The sequence below is a fragment of the Liolophura sinensis genome, chromosome 13 (genome assembly GCF_032854445.1).
Source record: "Liolophura sinensis isolate JHLJ2023 chromosome 13, CUHK_Ljap_v2, whole genome shotgun sequence".
Classification (NCBI taxonomy): domain Eukaryota; kingdom Metazoa; phylum Mollusca; class Polyplacophora; order Chitonida; family Chitonidae; genus Liolophura; species Liolophura sinensis.
The window spans coordinates 5538134-5557960 of record NC_088307.1 but is presented as its reverse complement, the minus strand read 5'-3'; the positions used below and the strand labels follow the sequence as shown (position 1 = coordinate 5557960).

The window sequence follows — 19827 nt, the reverse complement described above, 5'->3', positions numbered from 1 at the left end:
GTAGGCTAGCTTTTGCTATCAGTTGTTCTCTGATAATTATTGTAAGATATATTTTTTTTCATGTACATTTCGTTAAAGTATGTAGGCTAGTGAGACATGTCAATATGGTACATGTATAAAGTTGAACAACACTCAGCCACTGTGCAGATACTAGGTGCAGGGTCATTCAAGGAATTTATATTCCATAATTCTTCATTCTTTTTGCATGCTTAAAAACGTGTTTATTCAGCCATTTCTGATGGCATTACTCCATGTACAGTGGTAAAATTATACTTTGGAAAGCTCTGAAATTAGCCAACCCAACTAATGTAATTTTATCTCAAAGATCAAATTGAAAAGTGCATAAAAACGCAATGACAGTTGCTGTTTCAATGCGAAGATGTAGGGTATTCTCAAGCTGTCATTGTTCATTGTGCCTCGCTGTATTGCCCAACTTGCCAGAGAAACTGGGTTACACATGGCGTTTGTTTCCTCCACCCTAAATGCCATTGCACAAGTGAAAAATTCGGGAGTATGTCCTTAAACAACAACAAATATGTGTAGGTATTACCACAATTTCACTTGCTGTTGCCTCGCTTGGCGCTCATCACTGAGAGGTTAGAGGGAGGTAACATGACTGGTTGGCCCAGTGTCAGTATAATGTGACTGGATGGGCTGTCATGTCTGATGTCTTCGGCATGATGCTGTAGTGGCGACAGCACTTTGGCAGCATGGACTCACCCTGTCACAAGAAGTCACAATACATGTGCGCACACCTTATGATTCCTCATCGTCATATGACAAAAAATTTTTTAAGTACGATGTTAAACCCCAAGAGTACATTCATACATACATGTACATACATACATACTGTAAATAAGGCCATTCTTAAAAAAAGTCTTTGTTGAGCATAACCTGACCATATCAGTAACATACTGTACCTTCTCAATAATTACAGACCAATTTTGAGAAAATGTATACCATCAGGTCTTGCAGGGCTGTTGTCTGAAGTCGTGCACTCTCTGTGGGGAGTAGGGGATTACCGGTAGTCGATCAGTGATGGAAGTTCACACCTCTGTCACGCCTCAGTGAACCTCATCAGCTTGGCAAGACGAGGAGAGACACTGCCGGGTTTTGAAAAGATTTAATTTTTTAGGCCGTTTTTCAATCATGCCGGTGTCGTTTAAAACTCTGCACAAGTTGGTAGACCTATATAAAGTGCAAAATTGCAGAAAAACCAACATTTCTGGAATTTTGGCTTGTAACATGTGGGTACATCGCATTTGTAACGTATGTATTGATTAACTGTGTTCAGTTCAATGTCGGTGAAAAGAATTTCTCGTAGGATACACATGACATGTTCTCAAAACATGTGGGTCTCGAAATTTGAAAGCTAGTTATTTGTCATTCGTAATAACTAGTGGCAATTACAACTTACATGAAGACTACTTGAAAAATTAGGCTCATTTTAAACATGTTTGTGTAAGCCGGCAGGCATTAAAAGACAATACACGTGCATTTTAGAAATAATTCTGGAGAAACAGCAGCAACACGACTCAATACAAACCTTTCTTAAAGAAAATCAAAGTTTGGCACAGTTTGGCATATATACACAGCTGGTTACTTATTTCACGATACTCCGGAGCCCATATCATCCTTGTGACATACTTTATGGATGTTGGCCCACATCAGAAACAGACACCTGTTTCCTGATATACCAGTCTGTGGAGGTTTTATAGCCTGGTGGCAGGAGTCAAAATACACTCGATATTGAATTGTGTATTGTAACCCAGATACTCACTGCATATTTTGTATCACTCGCGTTTTACTGAGAGTTTGTCTGAGAGTTGGGATCAGTAGATCCAGGGTCAATCCTGGGCCGGGTCACACCTAAGACCTTAAAAAAGAGGAAGTTGTAACTTTCTCGCTTGACGTTCATCATTAAGAGGATAGTGCAACGACTGGTTGACACATATCAGTATAATGGCTCGGGTGGGGCGGCTTACTTGCCTTTGGTAAGTCGTCTCAGTGAAGCAGCACTAGATAAAAGAGCGGTGGAAATCCATCCTGCAACAAGGAGGCACATTACATACACCTTAAGGACTCTTTCGTCATCATCTGACTGAAAAATTGTTAAGTATGACGTTAAACCCCAAGCAAGCACTCATTCACTCACTCACTTTAATCTAGACATTTATTAGAACACTGAACAAATGGTATGTATGGTGTTGCGTCTGCATATGACCTTCCAGAGCCTCAAATATCCCAGATGAAATCTACATGGTTTGTATTCTCGTTGGGGAACTGGGAAATCAGGCCTGTCATCTTTTCAGTTGGATCTTATCTTTTGAACTTTGTTTTCTGAGCGAACATTGATTATATATTTTCTGTGAAATTACGTGGGGTGTGGTAGCAACCTGAGGAAGTTTGTGGATGGCCACCGGGGCTCTGCTCGATTTCCTCCCACCATAATGCTGTCTGCCTTCATATGAGTGAAATAATCTAGAGTACGGCATAAAACTCTAATAAAATAAATAAATGAATAAATTCTTAGCATCTGTCATTGATCACCTAATCCAGTGTCGTCTTTTTTTTATTCTGTACAGATTTTTTTTTTTTGTGTCAGAGTTTTAAAATACTTTCATTACGTCAAACATCCTATGTGAGGATTGTTTGATTGCAGAACAGTTCTTAAAATCCTTTTGTCTCTACTTTATGCACGTATTGATAATTAGTTTTCCTTGTGTCACACTTCTTCGAAAATCCTGTCATCTTTTTGTATTTTGTTTGAATTCATTGTTTCTCTGACTGACAGGTGTGTTAAAGATCCTCTGTCAATGTTTTGTACCATGTATGGACTGGAGTAGCCTGGAAAGATGTGTATTCAGGGAAATCACCCCACAGGTACAGTAGCTTTCACTTTCACTATGTACTATGTGTATGTATAAAACTTTGCCCATTATATTCATGTTTGGTTGGATTGTACGATTTTCCATCACTTTCCTGTATTGAAGAATTCTTTACAGATTTTGGTATTTTGGTCTATAATTCTCACGATGTTAATAACTTGTAAATTAACTCATCTACTTCTGGACAGTTTGATTTATTGACTGTCTGAGTGCTATCGTTTAAATCAAAACTGCCTTGCAGATGTAAGTGTGCAGATAATGATTACCATCGTCATTTAGGAAGAATATCTGATGTCTTTAGTACGATATTTAGCTGTTTGCACTTTGGTCTTCAGAACTTTTCAATGATCCAGTCACCCTTGGACACCCACAGTGTGGCTTTGACATTCCAAAGAGCGATTTTAGGCTCGGGATCACAAAGTGATCCTAGGCTTGTCAAAATTTCAAATCATTTCAAAATTGTTATTTCAGATTTAACAAGGTCAAAATATTGCTTGAGAACATCAGTTCTCTCTAAGTTATAGTACAACAAATTTCATCTGAGATAACGGAAAGGAACATACCGAATTTAATGATTAAAATTTAGTGTAGGATTTATTGTGTCCGCCAGAGTTAAAAATATCACAATGGGAGGGTTGTGTTCCCTTGAGAAGTTCTGTGCCTCTTGTTTTACTGTCACTAGTTTTCACATTTAAAAGTTGTGTCATACATTTGTTCACTTTTATGTCTGACAGTGCTAAAAAAAAAACATTCAGAAGTGTAATATGATATAGAATTGTGAAACTTAATTAATTGATAAGCAACAACAGTGCTTGAGCCTTCACATGTTCAAAGATGAGATAAATGATAAGGATAGCAAAATGGAATAAAATATTAAGTTTATACCTTTCTTTTTGTTTCAATATGTTTGGGGTGGGGATGAAACATTATTAAATGGTTGATGGGCTTTTTTTTTTATTGTTGTGGGAGGGAAGGATAACACTTTGACTTATTAATCAGATCTCACTGAAAAACTTTTTTTTTTTTACATTCTTAGACATGTGCCTCCTACGATAAAGTAATAGAAGATGTGAAGTCTGAGGTAAGCAGTCCTGGAAACTCCCAAGCTAAGGAGAATGTGGAAGCCCTTTTTGAGGTATGTCACAATAATTATTTACCCAATGTTCATCTTATACTCAGCCTCTCTGGTGTTCTTGCTTATCAGTGAGACTGCAAGCTGGAATTCAGTTCTCATTCATTACCTGGGTAAGAGGTTTGACCTAAGATCAGCAGTTATACACAGGTGGTCACTGCAGTACCTGTTGTCTGGCTCTCCACAGACTTTCACTACAATGTTTCATGTACAAGCAGCTTTAATAGTGATGGGAACATCTCCCTATTCTCTTGGCTTTATTTGATTTTATTTATTTCAGTGGTGTTTTGATTACACCTTAAACAAGAATATTTCACTTATAAGACGTCGGTTAGCATTTTGGTGGGAGGAAACCAGGCTGAGCCCGGGGAAAACCCATGACCATCCACAGGTTGCTGACAGACCTTCCAACATATTATCTTGGAAGACATTTAAATAGTGGTCATTTCAAAGTGGTCAGAGTGGCCTCCGTGGCTCAGTTGGTTAGCGCGCTAGCACAGCGGAATGACCCAGAAGCCTCTCACCAATGCAGTAGCTGTGAGTTCAAATCCAGCTAATGCTGGCTTCCTCTCCGGCCGTACGTGCGAAGGTCCTTCAGCAACCTGCGGATAGTCCTGGGTTTCCCTCGGGCTCTGCCGGGTTTCTTCCCACCATAATGCTGGCCGCCGTCGTATAAGTGAAGTATTCTTGAGTACGGTGCAAAACACCAATCATATAAATAAATAAATCAAAGTGGTGAGTACATTGTCATGGTTGGAGTGTCATGTGTGGTCATTTCAGCATTGCACTTTATTGAAACATCACTATAAACATAAAGATAGTCGTGTTTAAGGGAACGTGCAATAACACGTCATCTTGACCCTGCACCAAACAAAGAAACCAAAGGACAAACCATTTCTGGCAGATCAATACTGTGTTGTTGGTTATTTCAGCTATTACTGGATGTACTCGATTGTGTGGAGGGCACAGTGAGATATATTCAAGGGGCAGATAATTCTGTGGAGCTTGGCCACATACACTCTCTACAGCTTTTAACTCTTCACTTGCTGAAAACCACATTTAGCCATTGCAAGGTAAGCTTGTATACTTCAGGGTAGACTCAAATAGATTTACATATTTCCTTTCACATTTTCTTGCCAGAGGGCAGTGGTTTATGCTGGGCACTGTTTATTTCCTACCCATGATATAGACCACCGTGTAGGTTGACTTTCGGGTAGATGATTGCTTCCTTGAGAACAGCTTTTTGTTTCTACTTCCATGACCCCTGCGAATTGATGGTGCTATCAATTACTTTTGATTTCTGTGGCACATAAAAGTTCTTTGAATTTCATTTTGCTTGAGAAGAAAGGTTATCATTGACTTCTCATCATCTAACATGTAAGGAGTTATTTGATTGGTATTTAATGTCATGTTTCCAGTTGTATATAAGATTAGTTTCTCTCATGACAAGTCTTATAGAAAGCTTGTGGTCTAGAATGGGACATATTCCTGTCTTTAATATGAAGTCACCAATATTTATTTGTACCTAGTGCTTAGTGTGCTAGGCACAAGGTACAATAACTCTCTCCAATTCGGTTGTTGTGAGTTCAAATCCACCACATGCTGGCTCCTCTCCGGTCTCAGCAACCTGTAGATGGCTATGGGCTTCCCATGGTTTCTGCGCGGCTTCCTTCCACCATAATTCTGTCCGCTGTTGAACACCAGTCAAATAAATAATCTAATATATCTAGACAGTCCCACAGCCCCCAATAAAGGGAAGCAAATCTTGTTCTTGCTACAGTATTGAAATATTCTTGATTTTAGCTTTAAAGGACAAGACAGCACTTTGATAAAACATATTTCAATTGAAAGCAGGATTCTCAAACTTCATAAAAAGTATCATACTTTATGAGATTTCTCCGAATAACATGCAGAGCAAAATGTCAATACTGCACAAATGGCAGGTGTGGAGACAGAACATCTTGAGAATTTTATCCAATCAAACACATCGCTGTCAGATTACATGGCCTAAGCTGTCACGTTGCCTTTACCCTTTCACTCCATGAAGTGATATATGATAACAGAGAACTACTGCATAAGACATAATTTTGAGATAATTTACAGCAATTTAGTTACAAGTTGCAGTAATTGATTCCATATTTTCGCCTCTGTGAGAAACTTATGAACATTTTTTTCTAACCTGGAGACGGTCGTGGGTTTCCCCTGGTCTCTGCCTAATTTATGCCACAGTAACGCTGGTTGCCATCCAGTCATGTGAGTGATATTCTGGAGTGTGGCGTAAAATGTCAAACAATTTAATAAATATTTTTTTCAAAAGCCACACATTTGATTTATCACTTTTGTATTTTATTTCAATAACAGGTGACATTTAATATTATCATACATGAAACTAATACAGTTATCCAACACACATATAGCCTGTGACAGAAAGTTCAAACAACAAACATCATAATTAAAGTGGAAATAATTTAGTCGGTATTATGCATATACGGTTGACACATTTTGATAACATTGGCTCACGTTAGCTTCAGATTTTCAGTACATTCCAGTGAAAAAGCTTTAGAACTTTTACCACCCTTGAAATTATGATACCTCAGTTACTGCTGTGATAATTTGTCAGAACTCAGCTTTTCTATGTTCAAGTCTTTTCTCTGGGCTGGATTTTCATTCGCCTCATTCAGTTTTAAAGGGGCTGCTAATGCATTAATGAGATTTGTTTTTAATATTTTCCTCATTTTCAATATTGTGAAAATGATATCTCAGGTCAATTCTGAAGTGGAAAATATTTGAACCCACACTACAAGTTTGAGGTTCCTTAATTCCTCAACCTTTTCACATCTGAAAACTTAACTTTAAGGGCAATTTATGTACGTTTTAAGTTTGATTTTGGAGACAAAACTACATTGGTTAGATTGGCCAATATCAGGGCTTCAGAAAAACTATAATTTTATCAGCCTACACAAAATAATGCCTTAAATAAATACATTGCTAACATAAAAAAGATTGAAGAATTACAGTATAGATTTTATCAACTTTTACCCCCACTTTAAGTCCTATTATGGACACCTTAATCTTCAAGAAGATTGAACATGAAAAATGGCGGTTGAATTATTTATTTGAATTATTAGCTATACATTGGTTTGGCCAATTTGCAGTCCACAATGCATTTGATATATCATTGTAATTCTATTGTTCCTATTAAAGTTAAGATGATTTTTTTTTAAAAATCTAAATCTAAGAAGAGTTGCCCTATGTCTTGCTAGTTCCACAAAAGCAAAAAAATTTTGAATATGTGAAAAGTGTTATGTTAAGATAAATGTATCACAGTTTAAACTCCCTATGTCATACACAGTGTTGAAGTTTTAAAATACGGGGAAGTTAGACCACGTTTGGTAGAATCAGCGCCAAACCTCAATTTCTATATTCACGGTTTAATGACGTTTCATACCTGATGATACTGCCACATAAAATTGTGATTTATAATTTCCTTATGTTTTAATACACCTGTATTTTAGATATGTTTCCAGGATCTCAGCGCTTAATTGTGTGTGGTTACAGTGTGCACCTGATAAATTAAATAATTTAATCAAACAGATATTATTTCACTTTAGAGTGACAGAGAGTGTTACATTGCCATATTATAGCAATCAAACGTGATCACCTGCGATCATGATTGCTGGTGTTTATACTTTGTGACAGCAGGGGAAATGAAAACAAAAAATACCTGCATTACATTTTGTCACTTAACCAAAGGTGTCTATTGGCTTTTTAAGCTTTTGTTTTCTGTACATGAGTTTTCTGCGCATTTGGACATGTATGGACTCTAAATCGCATGTCTACGAATTCAACAACCAACATAGTGCATGTTTTTCCAGATTTAAAAAGTTTTATCTGAAAATGTTATTATATACTTTCTATAAAGTTCATATGTGTCCTACCTAAACAATGTAGTTTTAGTTTTGAAAATCTTGGGAATTATGTTTTCATTTGCATTCAAAGTAATTCCTTGATGGTCAGTGATGATTTAGGGTACTTAAATGTAGCATGCGTAATACATGACTGAAAAACTTCATGTATTGAAGACTTGTACAACTGTTTGCCAAAATGTGATGAACAACAAACCGCAAAAAGAAATAAAGATCAATGTGTGATCACTCAGTAACTGCATCTCTTGCACATTTCAAAAATGCCCACCCAGCCACCAGCATAAACAACAAATCCACCATCCAAAATAATGATAATGGTGGTTCCAACACAGCTAAAAACACTCCAGACATAGCTTCAGCAGAACAGTCTGTCATAAGAAAAGTACATGAAGTATATGTCAGGTGAAAGACCATTTCATCTGACAAGAAAATACTTCGATTTATTCGCATAGATTTTTTCCAATCAGTTAAAATGGGTTTAAAATGTCAGATTCTATGGTGATCTGTAGTGAACCAGAAGGTATCAGTGACATCACATCCACACTTTTTGCTTGAAATAGCATGTTTTAGAGATCATTTTGCGGATGTATTCATTTTTAATAGTGAAATAAAGAATTTTTGTGTGTTAAGTTGCACAAACCTGATGTGACATCACTGGTCCCAATCTTGGCAGGAAAGGTCTCCATAGAATTCAAACTTTCAAATGCATTTTACTAGGTTGAAAAAAATTCTAAAAAAATAAGTCAAACTATTTTTATGGACTATGTTTAAATGTCATATACTTCATGCTAACTGTTTTCTTTGCCTTTAACCGGGCTCTGTCTTTAACATATATTATTTTTCCGTCCCCTCTCACTACCATCTACCTCCACCCACAATGACAATGCCACAATAATGGCAGGTGAAAATGCCAGTCACTTTCATTTGTGTGAGAACTGGGAAGTTTTGTAAGGAATGGAAATAATAATAAAAGCCAAAGCTAGTTGCCAAATGCCACCAAGAAAAAAAATTAAAAAATAGATGTATAATCTGATAAAATAATACTACCCTGGTCCCTGTAATAATTCTGCACCAAAGTAGTGACACATAAATTCCATACTCCAATGTACAAGCAAGGGAGATAAATCTTGACAGGAGTCTGAATAAAGAAGAACTCTGGGCATAACTTTTAAACCACATTTACATTCCGGGCTGCTCACTACTACACTCGCCATAACAAAGCAGCTACGGTCAAATTAGCGCGCAGTCGAGGACAGAGGCCTGTGAAAGTTGAAGCTGTAGGTGTTTTCCATGTGCTATAAAACAACGAAATTTCAAAGTAAGACTCTATTTTACATTTGCCGTTTCTCTGTTTACTGCAAGCTACTGCGAATGGAGGTATGATTTTCAGTGAAGCTGATATGTAAATGTAGTGTAGGGTGAAAATTAGCACCCAGCTCATGATATTTCAACTATAAACATGGCAGCCGTCATAAATGTAAATGTGGCTCATTGAAGATCAAAATGAAAATAGTGACAAGAACTTTTTTTGTTTCCATAAAGTATGTGGAAACATTTGATGATTTTGTTAAAATATCACAAGTGTGAAATTAGAATGGACCAGTCTGGTCACAGGATCATTCAGCGTTGAAATGTGATGATTAAAGCATGTTTTGAAGTATGTGAAGTAGATTGACAGTAAGTAGCCTAAAATTTCATCACAAGAAGTGCATTTTTAGGGGCAACATATGTCATGGAAGATTACATTTGGTGCTGAAACTTGTACTTTCCATTAGGAAATCATCCTAGCTTCTAAACAAACTCCAAAACCCTTTTCTGAAATCAAATGAATTCTCAGGATCAAGAGAAATATGCACCTTAGTCATGCATGAAGGTTCAGGTCATTTACTGTGTGTGCAGTTTGTAGATGTAGGAAATTTTTGGTTTTCACCCAAACTTATGGTTATTGTAAATAAGGAAACCGGTTTTTATAAAGACCATTACAGAACGATTGATGGGGGAAAAGAAATAGGAAACAATGGTTATTTCAAAAAATAAGAAAACAAGTTTAGGAGAAATCATGTCAGATATATGTATCTCCGAGCTTTGAGTTTACCTCTTTCAGAGTTTTACACAGGCAAGTCGGACAGTATCAGCAAGCTGCCTTAACACTAACATCACTTAATAATGCCTTTTTACGGAAAGCACTTTAATCCCCTTTGTACAGTGAAGGAGACAGCCTTACATTTTGATGACAGTGAGTTCAAATGAAATGTCAACTGGTGGGCTTTCTCTGAGGATCACGCGCGAGGATGTGGAATTATTCCCATCTTCAGCAGAGTCCACGGTGAAGTGATATGATTGGTCGCCCAAGGTTGTGATGTACACGTTGGTGTCACACACTTCTTCAAACTTGAACAGTGTTGGTGTTGGTCTGTTCAAGCCCCTGTTCAAGGAGTCCACTTCTTTGTTATATGGCTGCAAATTAAATCAAATGTGAAATCCTTCAATACCCTTATTCTTTATCCTTTCGTCATGTGAAAGAGTAACTTTCAGTGCAATTCATGGACATTTTCAATTGGAGTTTGGAGACAAATGTACTTTGGTTAAATTTGTCAGTGCCAAGGTTTCACAAAAAGTATAATTTTATCAGTCAGTACAGAATAATGCCTTCAGAATGGGCTTGAAACATCACCATAAACACCTTGCAAACATGCGAATAGGTTGAAGAAGTAGCAAGAGTAAGCAAGTATGTGAATTGTGATGAAATATTTCCTTAGGTGCAGAAGTTTATAGTTTCACTGTATATCATCCTACCTTCAAAAAAGGCAATGCCAACACCCTTCAAAGATCAATAGATGTGTTTAAATCAGGCAAAATGTGTACCTTTATAATGTGTAAAATGTGTACCTTTACAATTTGTAAAATTTGTACCTTTATAATAGATGTGGACAAAATTTTATGTTATTTACACACAAACACACTTAATTTTCGGCTCTCAATTTTTTTTTTTAATTTAAATAATTTCATATCAGAAAAACTTAACAGCTGGAATCAAATGTATCATTTTAAGACATTTATGTACTTCTGATAGTGTATTTTTAATGACCTGGTTGTACAAAACTGTATTAAGACTTATTACCAGACTCAACTTTAAGTCAAGTCTTAATTTCTGTACATAGCCCAAGAATCATTGTGTAACAGTTTAGTACAAATGAACTAAAACTTCCTGTTATACATATACATTGACTTTGGACAACTGCATTTGCTGATGCGTTGGGCTGAAATTAAATTAAATTTAAAATATGACCTAATACCAGTATTTAATTACCCTGATTCCTCAACCTTTTCACATATGAAAGAGCAGCTTTCAGTGCAATTGATGCACATTTCTAAGCTGATTTTGAAGGCAAAAGTATATTGGTTGGCTTGGCCAATTTCGGGGTTCCCAAAAAGTTTAACTTTTTTTGTAAATCTACACAGATTAATACCTTCAGATTATACTTGAATAAACACTTTGGAAACATGTGAAAGGTTGAAGAATTTACCGCAATACACTTTGGAACAAGCGGACCCAATATTGCATAATGTACAGGAAGCTATGGCAGATCTTCAACCTCGTAAAGTAAAAATAAAAGTTCTCTCACCCTTGCTTTCAGCTTCCTCTCACCGTTTGTTTGATCAACGTAGAGAATATAGTTGTTACACCTCCCTCCTTTACAGATGATTTGATAGTAATTTGTGTGGGGAATAAACACGTGTGCCACTTGGAAAATAGCTGTAATAATAATAATAATAATAATAATATGCTTTATTTAAAGAGAGTGTGGTACTAAGTTAACAAAAATATTAATTCACTTAGTGTATATCTTCAACCTTTTCTACCTCTAAGGGCACCTTAATTTTTGGAGGAATTTATGCCTACAATTATTATGAAAATGACACTAAAATTATTTGTGTTACTAAAGATGCAAGCTTCAGAAAAATGGGCAGATTATTTCTCTACCCCCTATAGTTCTCTCAGAATGTTTCAAAATATTGGTTGCAGAGGTGGAGGAAACGGTTTGGGAATTCGGAAAGGTCATATGATGAAATTAATATTTTTATTTTGACTTGAATTTATGGGAAAATGTTAGGCCTTTTGGGATCATGGTGTTTTGGGCACACCTTTTACGGTTATGAAAAGTGTGAGCTAAAGCCACAAGGAAAGACTTACTGTTAGACTGTGTAGCCTTGCCATCCATACACACAGACCCATCATCATGCACGCAAAGATACGTGTCCTCGTCAGGAGACGGGATGTTGGCACGGAAACGGGCATAGCTCCTGGTCACTCCAGTGTCGTCCTCTTCCCCAGCTAGAAAGTGACGCCACTCTCGTTCCCATTCCTCAGTACTTACTGATTTTCGGCTGATCTTCTCCTGAAAAAGCAATCAAACAAAACATAATCGAGGTCATTCGTAATCATTGTCTGGCTGTCATATTCATGTATGTGGAAACCTGTTTTGTTACTCTCTGACAAGACTAAATCTGCATACACATGCGTTTCATGAAAAACGAGGTCGCATATTTCTTTCATAGGATGTCTTCTGTTGCTGTAAATAGTGTCTTGATTTGAAAAGGTTTGTTTTTTAAAGAGAAATAAAGGTTCAGAAGAATTACTTTCCTTGTTGAACTTATTTCCAGTACAATATCACCTTGCTTTCCAAACAAACCTCAAAACAGCTTTCAAAAATTAATAAATGTCTCAGAGTCATACAAAATGACTTGGTTATGGATCAAAGTTTAAGTCAACTACAGTACTTCTCAAGGAAAGTACTGAATTTTTTTTTTCTTCCCATATCTAACAGACTGAGGTACAGATCTTTAAAAAGTTATGGTTACATGTACGTTCATTATTTGTCAAAAAAGATGTACACAAATTTCAAGAAACTATTTTTTCCAACTCTGTCCATAGAGTGGTGCCTGTTTTGAGGAATAAAATAAGGTGAAAGACAATGCTTTGGTGATGTTTACTTACAATGATCACAATCTCTTCCTCCATTATGGTTCAAACTGTGCAGACTGGGTCCTGAAAAGAGTAAAAATTGCCTGGATTATACATTTGATTGGGTTTTTGTATCACACTCTGTGTTACACTTGTAAGTGGCAATCAGGTTTATAATGTTTTTATGCCACAGTCTTTGTATTTCCCTTGTTTCATGGTGGCCAGCTTTATGGTTTTTTTATGCTACAGACTTTGTATTTCCCTTTGTCAGGTTTATTATTTTTCATTGTCGCAGGCTTTATTTTCCTTTGTTGGATTGTGGTCAAATTTGTGGTGTTTTTATGCTGCAGATTGTATTTCCCTCATTGGATCGTGGCCAGGTTTGTGGTGTTTTTATAGCACAGACCCTGTATTTCACCTGTAATAGTAATCAGATCTGGGATTATTTATGCCACAGACCCTGTATTTCACCTGTAAGAGAGTTGTCAGGTCTAGGGGTGTTTTTATGCCACGCATCCTGCATTTCACCTGTAAAATACTTGTCAGGTATAGGGGTATTAAGGCTACAGACATGTATTTCACCTGTAAAATAGTCTTCAGGTCTAGAGTGTTTCTGTAGCACCTGTATTTCATCTGTAAGATAGTCATCAGGTCTAGGGGGCTTTCATGCCACAGATCCTGTATTTCACATGTAAGGTAGTCATCAGATCAAGGATGTTTTTATACCAGACCCTATGTTTCACCTTTAAGATAATTTTCAGGTCTAGGGTGTTTTAGTGCCACAGACCCTGTATTTCACCTGTAAGACAGTTGCTATCTCTGAGGTTATTTCACCTGTAAGATAGTCATCATGTCTAATGTGTTTTTATGCCTGACCCTGTATTTCACCTGTAACACAGTTGTCAGATCTAGGGTTATTTATGCCACTCATCCTGTATTTTCACCTGTAAGGTAGTCATCAGATCAAGGATGTTTTTATACCAGACCCTATGTTTCACCTTTAAGATAATTTTCAGGTCTAGGGTGTTTTAGTGCCACAGACCCTGTATTTCACCTGTAAGACAGTTGCTATCTCTGAGGTTATTTCACCTGTAAGATAGTCATCATGTCTAATGTGTTTTTATGCCTGACCCTGTATTTCACCTGTAACACAGTTGTCAGATCTAGGGTTATTTATGCCACTCATCCTGTATTTTCACCTGTAAGAGAGTCATCAGATCAAGGATGTTTTTATACCAGACCCTATGTTTCACCTTTAAGATAATTTTCAGGTCTAGGGTGTTTTAGTGCCACAGACCCTGTATTTCACCTGTAAGACAGTTGCTATCTCTGAGGTTATTTCACCTGTAAGATAGTCATCATGTCTAATGTGTTTTTATGCCTGACCCTGTATTTCACCTGTAAGACAGTTGTCAGATCTAGGGTTATTTATGCCACTCATCCTGTATTTTCACCTGTAAGATAGTCATCAGATCAAGGGTGTTTTTATACCAGACCCTATGTTTCACCTTTAAGATAATTTTCAGGTCTAGGGTGTTTTAGTGCCACAGACCCTGTATTTCACCTGTAAGACAGTTGCTATCTCTGAGGTTATTTCACCTGTAAGATAGTCATCATGTCTAATGTGTTTTTATGCCTGACCCTGTATTTCACCTGTAAGACAGTTGTCAGATCTAGGGTTATTTATGCCACTCATCCTGTATTTTCACCTGTAAGATAGTCATCAGATCAAGGGTGTTTTTATACCAGACCCTATGTGTCACCTTTAAGATAATTTTCAGGTCTAGGGTGTTTTAGTGCCACAGACCCTGTGTTTCACCTATAAGACAGTTGCTATCTCTAAGGTTATTTCACCTGTAAGATAGTCATCATGTCTAATGTGTTTTTATGCCTGACCCTGTGTTTCACCTGTAAGACAGTTGTCAGATCTAGGGTTATTTATGCCGCTCATCCTGTATTTTCACCTGTAAGATAGTCATCACATCTAGTCTTTTTTATGCCACATACCCTGTATTTCTCCTGTAAGAGAGTTGTCAGGTGTAGTGTGTTTTTATGCCACAGACCTTGTATTTCACCTGTAAGAGAGTTGTCAGGTCTAGGGTTTTATGGCACACACTTGTATTTCACCTGTAAGAGAGTTGTCAGGTGTAGGGTATTATGCCACACATCCTGTATTTCACATGTAAGATAGCTGTCAGATCAAGGGTGTTTTTATGCCACACACCCTGTATTTCACCTGTCAAATCGCTTAGGGTCTTTCTTATGCCATAGACCCTCTATTTCACCTGTGAGAGAATTGTCAGGTCTAGGGGTATGTATGCCACACACCCTTATTTCACCTGTAAGAGAGTTGTCAGGTCTAGGGTTTTATGGCACACACTTGTATTTCACCTGTAAGGGAGTTGTCAGGTCTAGGGTATTATGCCACACACTTGTATTTCACCTGTAAAATAGTTGTCAGGTCTAGGGTGTTTTTATGCCTGACCCTGTATTTCACCTGTAAGAGTTGTCAGGCCAATAAGAGGGTTTTATTCCACACACCCTGTATTTCACCTGTAAGAGAGTTATCAGGTCTAGGGTGTTTTCATGCCCATGTATTTTCAAGATGTAAACTGTGCACTCATGTCATGTAAACCTTACTCTGATTGTTCTTTCCACCGAACATGTGGAAGCAAAATGTATACGCAAGAGACCATTATCAGATAAACAAAATATGTTCAAACCTGTCTGTTCTGCATAAATGGTTCCGGCGAACAATCGATTAGCTAAAATCCCAGCTGCGTAGACGTGTACACTGAACTTCACTGTTTGCATTTAACATGTAGCACCTGTGATTTTCAGGTGAGGGCTGAGGTTAACAACACCACAATTACTACTGACAGCTGACATCACCTGAGTATTTACTCTATTATCTGAGTCAAGTGTTAGTTTTGTTAGGGATATGATAACTTATAATCTATCAGCTCTGTTACATACGTTGTCAAACGGGCCCTTATCTGGTTTTACATGTAGGTACTTGTACTTGGTTTAATACCCAATACATGCATGGACAGCCAACATCAATTCAAGTGCAGTTTCAAGTCCCAAAGTCTCTGTTGTTGTTGCATGTTTGTTTTAGGTTTTTGTTGCTTGTGCAAAGTTTCATTTCATAATACAGATTTATGGTTTCAAGTTTCCTTTATGTACACGCATTTTTCAGGTCATACAGGTGTGGCTGAATATGATTCCAGCTTGTCTAACATCTAACATTTGTCACACATCTGCTTTAATATCATGTCGCATAGGTGTAAATTGTCATGTCACACACTTGTTTAGTGTCATGTCACACAGTTGCCCAATATCATGTCATGCATGTACTTAATATCATGTCACACAGATGTGTAGTGTTACCTCACATATTGACAGTGTCATGTCACACAGTTGCATGGTGCTATGTCACACAATTGCCTAGTGTCATGTCACACAGTTGCATTGGTGTCATGTCACACAGTTGCCTAGTGTCATACCACACAGTTGCATGGTGCCATCTCACACAGTTGCCTATTGTCATATCACACAGTTGCATGGTGTCATGCCACACAGTTGCCTAGTGTCATGTCACACAGTTGCCTGTTGTCATATCACACAGTTGCATGGTGTCATGTCACACAGTTGCCTATTGTCATGTCACACAGTTGTATGGTGTCATGTCACAGTTGCTAGTGTCATGTCACACAGTTGCATGGTGTCATGTCACATAGTTGCCTAGTGTCATATCACACAGGTGTCTAGTGTCATGACATGCAGATACATTGTGTGTGCATATAATTTCCTGTCACAGGTGTACAGTGTCATGTCACAGATACATAGTGTCATGCCACACATATATTCAGTGTAGTGTCACACAGTTGCCTGGTGTCATGTCACACAGTTCGATAGTTTCATGCTACACAGTTACCTAGTGTCATGTCTCAGGCACATAGCGTCATGTCAAGCAGGTACATAGTGTTACGTTATACATATTTACAGTGTCATGTCACATTGGTAGGTAAGCGTCTTGTCACACAATTGCCTAGTGTCATGTCACACAGATACACATTGTCATGTCACACACATTCACAGCGTTATGTCACTCAGTTGCATTGTGTAATGTCACACCGATACATAGTGTCACACCACACATAGACAGTGTCATGTCACACAGTTCGATAGTTTCATGCCACACAGTTCCCTAATGCCATGGCCCAGGCACATAGTGTCATGCCATGTGTTACATTACACATATTCACAGTGTCATGTCCGTAGTGCCCTGCTATATAGGTGGATAGCGCCCTGCTACATACATAGGTGGATAGCGCCCTGCTGTATAGGTGGATAGTGCACGGCTATTTAGGTTGATAGTGTCAGGCTAGTGCCAGGATATATAGGAGCATAGTGTCATACTATTTATATTGTCACATTATCTTGCACAGAGTATGATCGATCATTAGACTCCCTTCTCAGCCAGTACCTGTATCCCTCCAGTGAATAACAGGCAGGTGTTAGAGCAAAGGTTTATGTTGTCATGACCTATCAATACAGAGCATTTTTTTTTTCTGTGAATTATTGATTCTGTAACCATTCTGTTCAGAACATGTTTAGTTATTGACTTGCAAGAATTTTTGTATTATAGCTGTTGGATTTGCTTCTTTGGAAGTACTAAAACCCAAAATTTACACTGAAGCAGGATGTAATGCTTGGTTGTTTTGAATGTGACTGCAATTTTAATGTAATATGTCATAGGACTGGTAATCAAATTTTACATACATTTACAGATCAGCCCATATTACCCAGAGATCATATTTGCTCCTCTGCAGATAAGAACTCAGAACCTAAACACTACAAGATCTTACATGTGGTATTGTATCATTTGTTCCTACAAGTAAATAGGAAATCATGTTTGTAATCATAATAGTATATATTTTACAGGTGTGTAACCTAACCTCTAAATCGGCAGGTTTTGATCGATACAAACTCAAGAGTCTAGCCCAGAGTGATGCAGGTAAAAGTCAAGAGCAGAATGACATCTTATCAGGTTTCTACTTGTACTTATTACATGTTGTGAGTGATATAAATTGAAGTGTGATTATTCATTAGCATCAACAACAACAACGTTTTGGACTTGTTGATCTAATTGACATTTTCACAGCTGTCTGCAGAGCACAGCATAATTGTGGATACTCCATATTAAGATGAATGCTATAGATATGCTGTTCAATTATAACCCTAGCCAGATTTGCCTAATGCTCCTCATCAGCCTTACCTGAAAGCCTAGAAGATGGGCAGCTTTTAGTTGGCCAGTCTTATAATAGGTGAGGTCCAGCTGGCTTACACCCTGCAGTGTCGTAGAGCCCCAGTGTCAGTATTTATACCCGAGGCTGCCCTGGAAATTTTCCTGGTAGGCGGGCTCTCTGTACCCACTTGTCAATATTCCAGCGGCTTTAAGGATAGCCAAAACAGCTTAGCAAATTTCCACAAGGAGAACCCAGAACAAATTTCCCTGGTTTAATTTACACTGCAGTAGACCTCCTACCCCTGACGTCCCCACTGACCCTCTAATACATATTGGGTGATGCACTGTCTGCACGTGCATGTAAATGTAGCTTAGTCGTCCCACATGTCACTGCTTTGTAGTGCCCCACTTAAAACATTTCAATGAAGGGCTCACATCATAAAGTAGGCCAGAAGGCTGTAATATATCCAAGAATCAGCCTTAAAGGAGAAGAAAATTTGAATATCACACAAATACCATTGAAAAGAGATGCATTTCCTCGTGGGTGCATGCCATAAAAAAATTCCAATATGTACCTCAAGTTGATAAATTATAAACAAAGTCAGTGCCAGAATCCGCTGTGGGCAACTCCATTTTGCCTAAGAACTAGTCCTGAAATCTTCTGTGTTAGGAGAATTGTCGCCGAAGTGCAGTTTTTACATTTCTGGTAGAACTCTTCTTTCCAGAAGGTAGCGAACAGTATAGTTCGTTTTGCGCTTGACGATCGGGAAACCGGAATGTTGGACATAGGTTTCGAGTTTACATTAACAAGCCGGCAGTTTTAACAACTCTCACTGGCTGAGAGGCAACACACCCCCAGCATAAATTACAGGGTGTTAAAGATGGGGGACGCAGTGAACTCAGCGATTTATGCCAGCTTTGCCGTTTTGAGGCTTTTTGTGTATGGCGAGGAAAAATCGCAAAATTATGCACCAGGCACCACCAGATAGAAAAAAAAAGTGCTCTCTTCAACCTATAGTGTCATTGTTTTAAGTTTTCTTCTCATTTAGTCCTAATCCAATCCCAGGCTCAGAAAGCACTAGAAATGACAACATCAGATACAGGTGCATACAAATCTTAAGTTTTCAAAGTTTGAGAAATTTTGCACAGTAATAAAAGTTAACCCTTGCAGCATGATATGACCGTATTGCAGGCTCAAAACTAGTAAGTGCTGGTTAACATGTAGTTGACACTTCTGAGAATTTAATAATAGCCATAATATTAACAATTTTATTCAAAACTAACAACAGCCGATTCATTAGGCAATAGGTATTCACGTTTATAGAGCCAAGGGTGGATTATTGGATATTAAATTTAATGCTTTTACTTATGATATTGACTTTACTGTCTTCATTGATTTTCACCAGTAATGAAAGCGCTCTTACAATGCAGTTTGGACTCGATTCTTTCCATGGCAGTAGTCAACAGGATAGACAGCTTTTATCAGGGTGCCGCTGGCCCTTGAATGTACTTGAATTTTCTTCACAGGTCTTCCAAGACCTTGATTTTATTTATTTATTTGATTGGTGTTTTATGCCGTACTCAAAAATATTTCACTTATACAACGGCGGCCAGCATTATGGTGGAAGAAAAACCAGGCAGAGCCCGGGGAAAACCCACGACCA

General features: G+C 37.8%; 2 protein-coding genes across 3 annotated transcripts in view; one reads left to right on the top strand and one right to left on the bottom strand.

Moving 5' to 3' along the window:
- The window catches only part of LOC135480467 (FIGNL1-interacting regulator of recombination and mitosis-like), a 44528-nt gene that overhangs the window by 2383 nt on the left and 22318 nt on the right, over positions 1-19827 (top strand). Inside the window, exons 3-5 of the mRNA XM_064760304.1 lie at positions 2795-2883; positions 3925-4023; positions 4953-5093. Coding sequence (XP_064616374.1) covers positions 2795-2883; positions 3925-4023; positions 4953-5093 — 329 coding nt within the window. The remainder of the gene's footprint in view (positions 1-2794; positions 2884-3924; positions 4024-4952; positions 5094-19827) is intronic.
- On the bottom strand, positions 9655-18763 carry LOC135480196 (uncharacterized). 2 transcript variants are annotated; one of them, XM_064759964.1, is made up of 5 exons: positions 18194-18763; positions 12946-12996; positions 12142-12346; positions 11573-11703; positions 9655-10403 (listed from the first exon to the last, which is right to left on the bottom strand). In XM_064759964.1, the coding sequence occupies exons 2-5, from the start codon at positions 12967-12969 to the stop codon at positions 10167-10169; spliced, it is 597 nt and encodes a 198-aa protein (XP_064616034.1). In that variant the 5' UTR covers positions 12970-12996; positions 18194-18763; the 3' UTR covers positions 9655-10166. The 2 variants fall into 2 exon arrangements, with proteins under 2 accessions (XP_064616034.1, XP_064616035.1); XM_064759965.1 differs by lacking the exon at positions 18194-18763 and adding an exon at positions 15636-15704.